Source organism: Schistocerca serialis, chromosome 5, assembly GCF_023864345.2.
Source record: "Schistocerca serialis cubense isolate TAMUIC-IGC-003099 chromosome 5, iqSchSeri2.2, whole genome shotgun sequence".
Lineage (NCBI taxonomy): Eukaryota > Metazoa > Arthropoda > Insecta > Orthoptera > Acrididae > Schistocerca > Schistocerca serialis.
In genome coordinates, this window is record NC_064642.1 from 386,744,070 (window position 1) to 386,756,941 (window position 12,872).

Here is a 12,872-nt window from a genome sequence, read left to right on the forward strand (position 1 = left end):
TGAAACAGGAACGTGTGGCTATCGCTGCTTACATGTCAGTTGTGCATTGAGGCAGCTTTACAGGCACACCTATGCACCTCATTTAGGATGTAGGCTATGGTGATGGTGTGGTAATGAGAACTGATAACTACACTTGCCAAAAATGTATTTATTCTGCCAAATGAGTAAATAAACAAGTGACAAAATGAAATCAAATTGCAATGACCATTAACTGGTGATCGCGATAATTGTCTTTGCATAACAGTTCCACCAGTCCCTGAGGCTGTACACTCCTCGGTATAAGCGCGTCATCCAATTGCGTGAGAACAGTTGATGTGTGTACAGAACGAAATGAACCTGTTTCTCACAATCGCAAGGCACCTTGTATTTCGTGGACGCAACAAAGCAAAAGTGGAAATGAACGGGAAGTGCCAACCGAACTTCCGCATGGGTCTGTGGGGAACTCGCATTAAACCCATGTGGTCTGCGGACTAAAGTTATAGACTCCCAGAATACACATCTTTACTATACAATGGCTCAGTTCACACTGCCTGTTGCTTTTTCTGCTGACCCGCATTTGTGCACATCATACGTTGCCACAGTTTTGCCTATTGGCAGCTATGCATGCCAAAGGATATATGATGCAACTAACTTGGGCCAACCTTGAGCGGCTCTGGTACTTTCACGTATTTTTGCAGCACAGCTGCCACACAGATCCCCTCTTCGAGAGCAGAGCTCAGAAGCTATGAGAAAGTGCAGCTGTCCAGCTTGTGTGACAGATATTTGGGTTCCGCATGTTTCATTCTGACGTCAGTGTGAGCGTGATGGAGGTGGGCCAGTCAGCTGTGATTGCGTGGTGACGTGTGATGTCAGCACCAAGGTGCACAGTGGGCGTGTCCTTGCACAGCTGGCTAGCGACAGTAGAGGCAGGCAGTGCTGGCTGTGAATTACTTGAAAAGATGTTGTCTTGAAAGAAAAACTGACAACAAGAGGTAGCAAAATAAAGCATTATGAGCTTCACTGTTCAAACTTCACAGACACGTGAGATTGCGGGAGCTCGGCCCTGGGATTCAGTCCAGACTTAATGCTTCGGTACAGCGATCACAAGAAGTGTATACACTTGCGCAAGTACAGTGGGTGTCTACTGCAGGTGATGGCATGATGCAGCATGGTCATTTGGATTGGACGCGGCAGCTGGACGGCGTGACGTAGTCTGCTGGCGGCTGCGGTGGGGGTGGCCCGGGCACTTGTGGTGAGTGTGGCCTGGGACCCTATTCTGTAATGTTCATATCTATCGGTGCAGTTCTTAATCCGAAGTTGCTATTCTGTAAGCTTCTGAGGTCTGATACTGATCAGCCCTCCCGCTGATTTTCTGACAACTGTACCGAGAGGTGGTTAGATTTCGATAACGCCACTCATTCGGTTCAGTGTGACTTGTTTACAGCTAGAATTTGTTATTTTAGAAATGTTGCGTGTTTTTAGTTTTGGGCTTAGTGATTATGTTTTACTGAAGAACCACCAGGGTGCATCCGAATGGAAAGTGAGTTCATAAAAGACTGTTTTCCTTTGTTAGAAATATGATTTGTACTGTTTTTACTGTGAATGATTATAACATCAAAGAAACATTTTCGGTCAATATTCTCACAAAACACCTGATATTTTTACGTAATTAAGAGCTTAAAAAACATTAAATTACAAGATGTTGGCTCTGCTTACATATCTGACACGAGTATTAGCTGAAATACTTGTGACTTTGCGTACTTTTTTCCCGCAAATGGTTTATTTATTAACTATCGAAACATGTTTACAACTTTTTAGTCATAATGGACAGAAATTTTACGAAGCCTGACAGTGGAAACCTTCCAAAATTTCAGGCATTTGTGACTTAAGTCTGCATCGTTCAGTGACAATGTGAGCCTGCATCTCTATTTATTTAAATCTGGACAGCTGGTCCCACGGTAGTTGTCATGGCCAAGTGGATAAGGCAAGACACAGTAATGCTGTAGATTGTAGGTTTATGTCCCGCCAGGTGTAATTCTCTCACCCCCCCCCCCCCCCCCCCCTTCATTTTTGTAACACATTCTGAGACTTTGTTACTCATGAAAGTTACGTATTTTTCTGCAATATTCATTGTTATTTACATTTAAGTGTGCACCTTCTCAGTAATAAGTATCTTTGATTTTGTGACTTCCGTATGTTTAGAAAAATGAAACTGCTGTAGATGAAATTGCTGTGCGTGAAACAACCAACAGTGACATTTTTCTTTTTGATTTTCACAAGCAATTCACCATTTTTTTTTCTGAATATGTAGCGATTTCGTAGTGTGTGGTTAGACAGGAATCTAAGAGCACAACTTACATTACTATGAATGAAATTAACAGCAATCATCTTTATAACTCTTGCTTGTCACAAGTATTTATCTGCGATTGGATCCTTAACAGTAGTCGACAGAGATGAAAGATCCTTGCCATAATATTTTTAGACTATACCACCATATATGAAACATTTTGATTTATCAGATGTATGTTATAAACTACGACAAACTTTCAATACTTGCACTCACCACATGCCCACGAAAAGGGATTTTTCAAATTTTGTTTTTTAGACTCAAATTGTTGATGTGTAATATAGGGAAGTACGCTACTTCATCATTTGGATCTGTAGGAGTGAGTTACGACCACATTCTACACATTTTCTTATCCTTTCACACTCTCTTAAACAATTTTTCATGTTTTTTTATAGAAGTATTTGTACAGTGTGGCACTACACACCATTCCTAACTCATATTCCAAAATGTAAAATCCAAAACAAAATGTCAATGTAAATGAGAATAAAATGAATCAAATAACCAATCGTTATTACGCATACTTGGAAACACATGATGAGCAAAATTTGAACAGTACTATATACTCTAAACACACTTTTTGGAACTGCAAAGAATAATGTGCCTGTGTCGGCTGCTAGCCCTTCGGGTTTGTGGCGCTGTGCACGCTGCAGCGTGCATGCATGGGTCTGCGGCACCTTGCTTTTGATTGGTTGGCGTGAGGAGAACTGACAACAGTGCCTTGACGAGCTAGAAACCTGCGGCATCTCTTTCAAAATAACATGAGGGCTCTCCATCAAAAATAAGGCTACTTGATCGTCAGTTGAAAGATACATAATAGCACCCCTGGTCGACTGTGCCAGCTGGTTGTGCAAAGTAGGGTGGGGGTGAGGCTGCAGTGCACCTGATGACAGCTGGCTGCATGTTTGCGTCATTGGCAGTCACAGGTGGGGGGCCTGCCTGACCAGTGGTAGAGGAAGTGGTCAAGACATAAGCCAGCTTGACTCGGTCGATTAATGCTTTGGTCGGCTTGCCGTTGCACTCAACGTCGAATGTTCTCTTGCCATAGGTGATGACGCGGTGTGGACCTGAGTACGGGGGCCAAAACAGTGGCTGTACTGTGTCACTATGCAGCATGATGTGTGTACAACACTGTAGGTCGGCGTGTATGGACACTTTGTCGGCGCCACGCCGTGACGGTGCATTTGATCATAGGCAGGTCATGTGGGTTTGCAGATGTTCTGCCAGTGGAGGGGCCGATGCATCGCACTGTGATGGTGCCTCCTCCGTAAAATCACCAGGGATGGCGAGAGATTGTCCATACATAAGGTCGGCTGGAGAAGTGCCAATCTCTTATTTCTGTGTTACTTGCAGGCCGAACCTGAATGCATCTGTCCAGGCAGTGCTGTGACAAGCTAGAGTGGCTCTTAGTGTTCAATGGAGCAGCTCGATTATGTCATTAGATGCCGGATGGTAGCTGGTAGTCCTGTGTAACTGCACGCCACACAGTCGAGCAGCTGAACAGTGCATAGTCAAACTGGCAGCTGCAATCCACTGTAACATGACTAGGGCAGCTGAAGCATGCCACCCAGGTGTTGGCGAAGTCTGTGCTTATGGTGTTGGCAATGATGTCCGCTACAGGTGTTACCTCCGGCAAGCAGTCTACCATTGTCAGGAGATAATGCTTGCCTTGGGACAGAGGGAGACGGTCCACAATGTCGACATGGACATGTGTACAACAGCTTGTCACATCGGGAAAGGTGCTGACAAGTGCGAGAGTGTGCCTTCCGACTTAGGCACGCATTGCAGGTGCTTGCCCATTGATTACACACTTTCATGTGTTTTTATAGAAGTATTTGTACAGTGTGGCACTACACACCATTCCTAACTCATATTCCAAAATGTAAAATCCAAAACAAAATGTCAATGTAAATGAGAATAAAATGACATAATATGGCATTTAAGACAATTTCCAGAGCACAATCAAATAACCAATCGTTATTACGCATACTTGGAAACACATGATGAAATGCACTGCCATGAGTAACACGGTGGAGTTGACGTGGGGGTGTGACAGTCTGTGGACACGGTTGAAAGCAGTGCGCTTGAATTTCTCCAGGAGAACCAAGCAGTGTGTGCCTGTTGAAAGTTTGTCATTCTTCTGTCCTTCGGCAAAGTCCTCCGAGTTCACGGGAGGAGAGTTAACGGCACAAGTGCGGAACAGGCAGTCAGCAACGATGTTGTCAATTCTGAAAATATGATGGATGTCTTTGGAGAACTGTGACACATACTCCAACTGCCGCAATTGGCACGGCACACAATTGCTATTATTGCCTGCAAATGCGTGGTTAGTGAAAATTATGAAGGGACGAGCTTCTACTGATGGGCAGAAGTATTTTACTGCCTCAAACATTGCAAGCAACTCGTGATTGTAAGCATTTCATGCACATTGTGACTCTGAAAGCTTTCATGAGAAGAAACCAATTGGCTGCCACTGAAGCATTGTTGAAGCACTGCTCCAATGGCTGGCTGGCTAGCATCCATGACCATGGCCATGGCTAGTTTAGTGTTATGCACAGGGTGAGCGAGCAGCGTTGCTTCTGCAAGGCTTCATTTGGACTTAATAAAGCTTCTCTTCATTGCATCCGTCCAGTTAAGAGGAGTCCTTCCTTTCGCAATAGGTGTTCCAGCACTGCAGGGCAGAGGACCATGGGCTGCATGATGGTCGAACAATGCCATGTCGCAACATGGCCTTGATCTCAGCCGTTGCTTCAGCGAGTCGCTTGGGCGCAAGTCAGAATGGACGGCACGAGGTGAGTAGGCTGGGTGTAGTCAAAATTTAGTTGACCATCAAATGTTTTGACGTCCCTCGGTGCACCAGGTGGGCGAGTGAGCTCTGGAAATTTGTCCAGTATGTCTGCGTACATTCTGGGGGACTTCATTGGTTTAACGTTGAAGAAAGTGGTCGGCCATCGCTAATTTGAAATTTGCCATCGAATCAATCAGCAGGGTGTTCACGATATCGGCTCATAAGTTGTAGGGGCCAAGGAAATCCGCACCCAGGACTGGCTTGACGAGATCAGCCACAGCAAATGTCCAAAGGAACGTGCCACACTGTCCAAGGTCTAAATTTCGGTGATGACTGCCATGTTTTTATTGTTGAAGTCTTTGATGCCATAATAGACAGCACCTCAGCCTTCTGGCAGCTTCTTAGCATACATCGGGGGAAAATAGACAATCGGAACCTGTGTTCACAAGGTACTTCACACTGCCAGCCTGTTCAGTTGCGAAGAGATGCCTGGATGTTGCACTGAAGCCACTTGCACCTAGTCCTGGTTGCAGCTGACATTTGGGTGCGAGCAGGGAGGACAAACCTTTGTCAATTCCTTGCCAATGTGGGAATGATACCAGCCTAGCCTGCTCTGCTGCTGCTCTAACGTCACTGACGTACCTCCAGAACGGCTGGTACTGCACTACCAACTGTGCAAGCAAGATAGGCGGTATTGGGACCTGCTGCTGCTACGGCACCTACTGCCCTCTGTCCATGAGTGGGCCAACCGGTCGACCTGTGTGTTGACTGCTGCCACCTGTGTGGCCAAGTCCTGAACTAGTTGGGGCAGGTTTGCATCCATGCGCCAGTGGCTGCAGCAGATGGGTATCGGTGCGGAGGCAAATTTGCTGGCATGGCAACGGCATTGTAGGCTGCCATGGCAGTGGTATTGAGCCCCGTTGCAAGCATGTCATGTACCGATCAGCCAAGTCTGTGACTGCATACAGCTGCAATTCTGTTTGCTGTTGTGCTAGAAGGCTGCGCATCCAGATAACATGCAACAGCGAGTCTCGGACCATGTCAGACTGTGCAAGACTCCGCATATGGTGCATAAGCTGAGATGGCCTCCTGTCGCCGCACTCCTCTTGGGCCAGCAAGTGATGCACCTGTTATTGCTGAGATTATAAAATTTGCCGTATTAACTCCTGTTTTTGTCAGTTATATGAAGACTGTGTCGGCGGGGTGGTGATTATGTCCCGCACTTCGGCTGCGTAGTCTTGATCTAGTTGGCTCACGACGTATTTGAATTTGGCGAGGCTGCATATGGTGATGTTTCTCAAGAAAATCCCCTCCCCTTGGCTGAACCACATGATTGGGTTGCAGGGCCAAAAGAGCGGCAGCCTAATCAACACACGTCCTGTGCTTGCCGCCGCTCCCATAACAGTGGGAGGTGCTGGTGTGGCCAGCTGGTACCAGGTGGGCAGAGACTGTGCGTGCGGAGAGTGCCTGTAGCTCACTCTCCAGTCACTGGTTGCGTGTTAGCAGCTCATCTATTGTCTTTTGTCTACTGTCTATTGTCTTTTGCAGCTTTTCCAAAGTCATTATCCTGCTTTAGCACCTAGTTCACAATGGTTTGTTCAAAAATTCATTCTAAGTACATGAGGGTGTACATGTTACATCACTCGCGGTTTCACGTCACAGTGATGAAAGTGCGTCACCACGTATTTAGCCTAGCGGTCACGTCGGGGTCACCAGTGAAGGGGGAACATGTGGGTATCGCCACTTACATGCTAGTCATCCAGTGAGCCGACTTTACTATCTCACCCATGCACTCTGTTCAGGATGTAAGCTACGGTGACTGTGTGGTAACGACAGCTGATAACTACACTTGCCAAAAATGTATTTATTCTGCCAAATGAGTAAATGAACAAGTGACAAAAATGAAATCAGACTGCAATGTCCATTAACCAGCGATCGCGATAATTGTCTTTGCTTAACAGTTCCACTTGAACACTGATGTCAGAGGATGTACACTCCTCGATGACGAGTGTGTCATCCGATTGGGTGAGAAGAGGGGACACGTGTCCAGAACGAAATGAACTTTTTCCTCGGGATCGCAGGGTGCTGTGTATTTTGCAGATGGGACAAAGTGAAAGTGGAAACGAATGGGAAGCACCAAACAAACTTCTGTACGAGTCTGTGGGGAGCTCGTGTAAAGCTCGACCCATGTGGCCTGCGGATTGAAGTTATAGACTCTTGAAATAAGTGTCCATACTGTATGGCACTTTAGTTTGCACTGCCCGTAGCTTTTTCTGTTGCATTCGTGGGCGCCACACATTGCCACAATTTTGCCTATTGACAGGTATGCATGCCGCGGATATCTGATGCAGCTAACTTGGGCCGACCATGAGCAGCTCTGGTCTGTTCATGTGTTTTTGCTGCATGGCTGCCAGATCCATCACAGTTGTGATAATAATTTCTTTGTGGTGACTAGTTTTGGGCAAGCACGGCCATTTTCAGACAATAGCCTTAGATTTAAGTGTAAGCAAATGGTTCCCACCAATCTACATGCAAGTAACCAAAAATGCATTATACTCATTACTCAGATACAACATGTTGTACATTATTCCTCACCATTAACCATTACACAGATGCAACTAGTTATCACAAAGAAACAACTATTATAGCAACAGTGACAGATGTTGAAGGAAAATAAGGACTTTTATTACAGTCACAAAACATGGTATATAATCTACATTATTTGTACAACTGCAACTGTGGAATAAAGGAGGCCTAAAAACAAGAAAGACAGTGCATTAACACTGAGTGTTTGTACAACTTTAGAAGCTATCTAAATCTGGAAGATATTCCAGAAAAAAAATCAAATATATCATAAATGCATATTCTGCATATTCCACTGTATTGGAATACGGAGGTGAAATTTTTTTACTGAAATGATGTTATTGGAACGTCCTCAGATTTTGAAAGTTCTAGTGTATAAAGAATAACAGAAAAATTGCAAAATTTCAGTTGTTTCCAAAAATTACACAAGAAAATTATAATTTTTTGAGATCCAAGTGTTCAATTAAACTGTGCTTAGTCAGTGCATTATTAAATTAATAATTAAAAAATAGTTAACAATGAAATACAAGTACCTTGCACACTGCCTTAACAAATTCTAATGCTGGATTCTTATTGACTGTTGAGTTTATTAATAATGGTGATACTTCATCATCAGCAGTGGGTCTATGTTTGCGAGCTTTCTCCTGTATAGACTCTGTCATCCTGCAAAATATTTATTTCTATCAGTAACTGCATACTGCAACATCTACACTGCACTACTGTGGGATGATTTGAAACTGGGAACAATAATACAGCAAAAATGTTAATAGGAGTATAAGGACAAATACATTCAAGTTACTCTGAAGAATAGGGAAAAGATCAAAGACCACACTTTCAATGTCACTTGTCTTCCGCCAATGCCAGAACCAATTGAGTTGTTACCACTCATTGCTGTGAGTACATGGCATTCTCATAGAAAGCAAGTTCTCACACACAAAGTACAGAAGCACCTCCATGATGTGCAAATATCAATATTAAAACTGTAAAAAGCATTAATTTTGTCTCTCTTCTTGGTGAGACTGTTATATCAAGCAGTTACTATTCCCAGTGCAGACGATCAGCCTTTTACTTACTTCTAAATATAACATGGAAATTACAATATTGAAACTTGTAAGTAAATGGCAGTTCCTGAGTCAGAATACACACAAAGTTCTATTTTCTTAGAAAATTATGTACATTTTTGGGATAAAAAAATAAATATTTTAGGATGCAGCAGAAAGGACAATTCTGTATTAAAATAATGATACAAACATATTTACAGTTATCAGTACACACAAAGTTACAGGTGTTTGAATGCTGTGCATACAAGACATGTCATAAAAATGATTCGGAGCATGTAATAAATTATAGAAGCAACTTCTTGATGTAAAATAACACACATAATTTACAGTTTAAATTACATTCTCGTACATTCCACCACTGACTCAAATACAAAATGCAGCTATCTTTCTAATGTGTAATTTTTTTGTGAAAGTAGCACTCTATTTTTCATCAATCACAACACCTAAATCATTAAATAGGATGCAGTATGATGATATTGTTGACCAATAAAGATGACTAGTATGGTAATTCACTGTTCATACTACAAATGTAATTATCTCATTGGTGATTACACCAACCCACACATTTATCGAGGACCAATGTCAAAATGTTTTTCCATAACAGTAAGGGGATTTTCATGACACCACTGATGAGGGTTTTGGGTATTACTGATGCACAAGCAACTCCATCAGTGACAGAATTAATTAGTGACTAGCAATCGCCAATGAACAACATTCCAATAACTGACCTTCGCTGCACGTTTGAAGGTGTTGCGCTCACTTAATGGAATAACATGTCCCTTGATCACGTGATTATGTTACAATGGTATTGTGGACTAAATTATAAAGCAAATGTAACTAACTGCTGTTAACATTTGCTACAGTTTTATACGTGGGCATCAGTGTATGTGGTTTTCATTGGACTATCTTCTACTTACTGAAGATTGACTTTTACTACATCTGTTACCCTGTTCAGTATATGCATACATACATTAATACTTGTTCCATAGATAATGAATAACGACATTTCATAATGATATGGAATGTGTCACTTTGATGTAAGTTTTCTTTACACAAAATAATTTGTTTATTTTATTTTACAGTTACTACTTCATATCTAAATATTCATCTATTGAGTAGAGGGAGTCACCATTCAGAAATTCTTTTAATTTGTTTTTAATGGTTGGTTGACTATCTGTCAGACTTTTATTGCTATTTGGCAAATGGCCAAAGATTTCTGAGGCAGCATAATTCACACCTTTCTGTGCCAAAGTCACATTTAACCCAGGTTAGTGATGATGACCCTTTCTTCTAGTGTTGTAGCTAAGCGCTTCACTGTTATTTTTGCATTGGGGTGAGTTATTAATAACAAATTTCATACGTGAATATATGAAATCTGAAGCTACTGTGAATATACCGAGTCCTTAAATAAATGTCAGCAAGGTGGTCTTTGGTGGGCTCCAGCTATTATTCTGATTACACACTTTTGTGCAAAGAATACTTTTTCTCGTAATGATGAATCATATGATGTCATATGAAAGCAGTAAACGAAACAGGTATAGTAGGTTAACTTACTGATATGTTTATCGCCAAAATTTGCAATAAACTAATCATTTCAGCAGATCATCCATATGCATCTTCCAATTCAATTTCTCATCAATCCACATGCCCAGAAATTTTGAATATTTGATTCTGTCTTAGCAACAGCCTTCTGTTAATAGTCTATATTTATCAATGGTGTTATGCCATTTGTACAGAATTGTATATACTGTGTTTTCTCAAAATTTAGTGATAGTCCATTTGCAGAGAACCACTTAATAATTTTCTTAAAGCCATTATTTGCAATTTCCTCAGCTAATTCTTGTTTCTTGGGGTGTGATTACTATACCTGTATCATCAGCAAAAAGAACTAGCTTTGCATCTTATTGAATATAGAGTGGTAAGTCATTAGTATATATTAAGAACAATAAGGGACCCAAGAACCTGTGGGACACCATTCTTGATACCTCTCCTGTTAGAGAACTCTCTGTACTGTTAATTGAAACTGGAAAGTCCTGGGTGGCATACAAACAATCAAAAGAATGAGGGCAACTGATCACTGTACAACTGGAGCACTGAGTGGTAGCTACACACTCACATACACACAGGCAACTACATTGTGCAGTAGCGTGACACTGAAGAATTTTTCTTCAGCTTTTATGCTGCCCATACATTAAAAGCCCCTATTATCAACTTGTAGTGGGATACCTGTCATTTATCTGTTTCTATAACTCTTTTTAGAGGTAAACTCTTCATCAGAATATGAGCATGCTGGTGCTCAGACAGACAATTTTCATGCTATACCTTTTCTTCATTTTTGAACCAAGTCTTGCTATTTTGTTTGAGATTCATTCCATGCCTGTAATATTATTCTTAATTTATTCTTAATTTTCTTCTTAAAATATCTGATCTCTGCTCTGTTCCTCTGTAATAAGACATTTCTTCTTCTTCTTCTTACTGTATCGTTGGCATGGTAAATTTACTGATTATTAGCAGACTTTAAATTGTCAAACTGTACGCACCATGTGCTGTCAAACAGCCCATTCACATTTATTCCTCATAGCATGATCAGTCAAGAAAGTTACTTTAAGAGAAACAACAACTGCATGGCATTAACATCTAGTTTCAATGATTTTGCATAGTACTGCAGCTGACCACATCCCCATCCCATCCTTATGGATTGGGGAAACCTCTGAAACCCTGATCAGAAACTTGTCACCTCTAGCGTACTGCAATTAGGGTAGATTTCAATGCATTTATTACAATATTTAGCTAGTGGGCACTTCTATTGCTTCATTTAGCTGTAGTACTGCATCTGTACTAAGCAGAGACACCAACCACTCAGCCTGCGCAAGCTAGCCACATTCCTGTGGTCACCAGTGGTTGAGAGTGGTATGTTGCACACATGTTGCTTGGCAGCACACCACTACCCACCCTTGTCACTTTCGTTGGTTGGAGGGAATGCTCGCTGCTGTGGGTAAGGGGCAGTGTCTGTCATCTAGTGGCCACCAGTGACTCAAGCCGATGAATTTTCCTCTTTGTTCTTGGATTAATGAGGATAGTTTCTGTTATGGCATTACAAAATGTATGATATTAATGACCAAATCATAAATTTAAATTGGCCCGGACTTATCATTGTCAAATATTCTTCATTATTCCAATTGTGCGGTAAATTATACTCTGAAACTAAAAGCTCACCTTTCAATAGAGGAATTTTATTTATAAGAAGTGTGTGGATTCTAACCTTTTAAGTACTGGTAATTTGGAAGATGTATATTGTTTATTCCCTGTGGTCTTGCTATTTTTAGTTACTGTCATGAGATGGTCAATCAGCATCAAAGAGTCACTTTTAAAATATTTTTGAGAAACACTGAATCTATCATTGCAACCTAAAAATACTTAAGACTTGCTTAGTATACTCTCATTTATGGTTAAAAATGATCATGCAATGGTTGTCCTTATATGAGCAGAGAGCTTTTCTTGATCTATTTTCATACGGGATGATTGAGGGACTGCGGATGAATGTAAAATCAATAGCACCTTCAGCTGTCTATATTTTGAATGTAATTTATTTATGCAACCTGTTTTGCCATTTCACTGGGCTATCTTCAGGCCTCTTGACCGATGTACAGGAAGAATCCAGCCTCATGTGCAATCAAGATAGGGGCCACCATTCAGTAACTGGTATCTGCAGACTTCTGTTCAAAACAAATAAGACATACGCTATGTGATCGAACGTATCTGGACATCCCAAAAAAAACATACGTTTTTCATATTAGCTGCCACCTATTGCCAGGTACTCCATATCAGTGACCCCAGTAATCGTTAGACATTGTGATACAGCAGAATGGGGCACTCCACAGAACTAACAGACTTCAAATGGGGTCAGGTGATTGGGTGCCACTTGTGTCATTCATCTGCACGCGATATTTCCACACACCTAGGTCCACTGTTTACGATGTGATAGTGAAGTGGGAACATGAAAGGACACGTACAGCACAAAAGTGTACAGACTGACCTCGTCTGTTGACTGACAGAGACTGCTGACAGTTGAAGAGGGTTGTAATGTGTAATAGGCAGACATATATCCAGACAATCA

The 12,872-nt window shown here is 41.8% G+C and overlaps 1 protein-coding gene across 1 annotated transcript in view; it reads right to left on the bottom strand.

Moving 5' to 3' along the window:
- The window catches only part of LOC126481157 (DNA polymerase epsilon catalytic subunit 1), a 319,986-nt gene that overhangs the window by 33,228 nt on the left and 273,886 nt on the right, over positions 1–12,872 (bottom strand). The window contains exon 33 of the mRNA XM_050104726.1: positions 8,228–8,357. Coding sequence (XP_049960683.1) covers positions 8,228–8,357 — 130 coding nt within the window. The remainder of the gene's footprint in view (positions 1–8,227; positions 8,358–12,872) is intronic.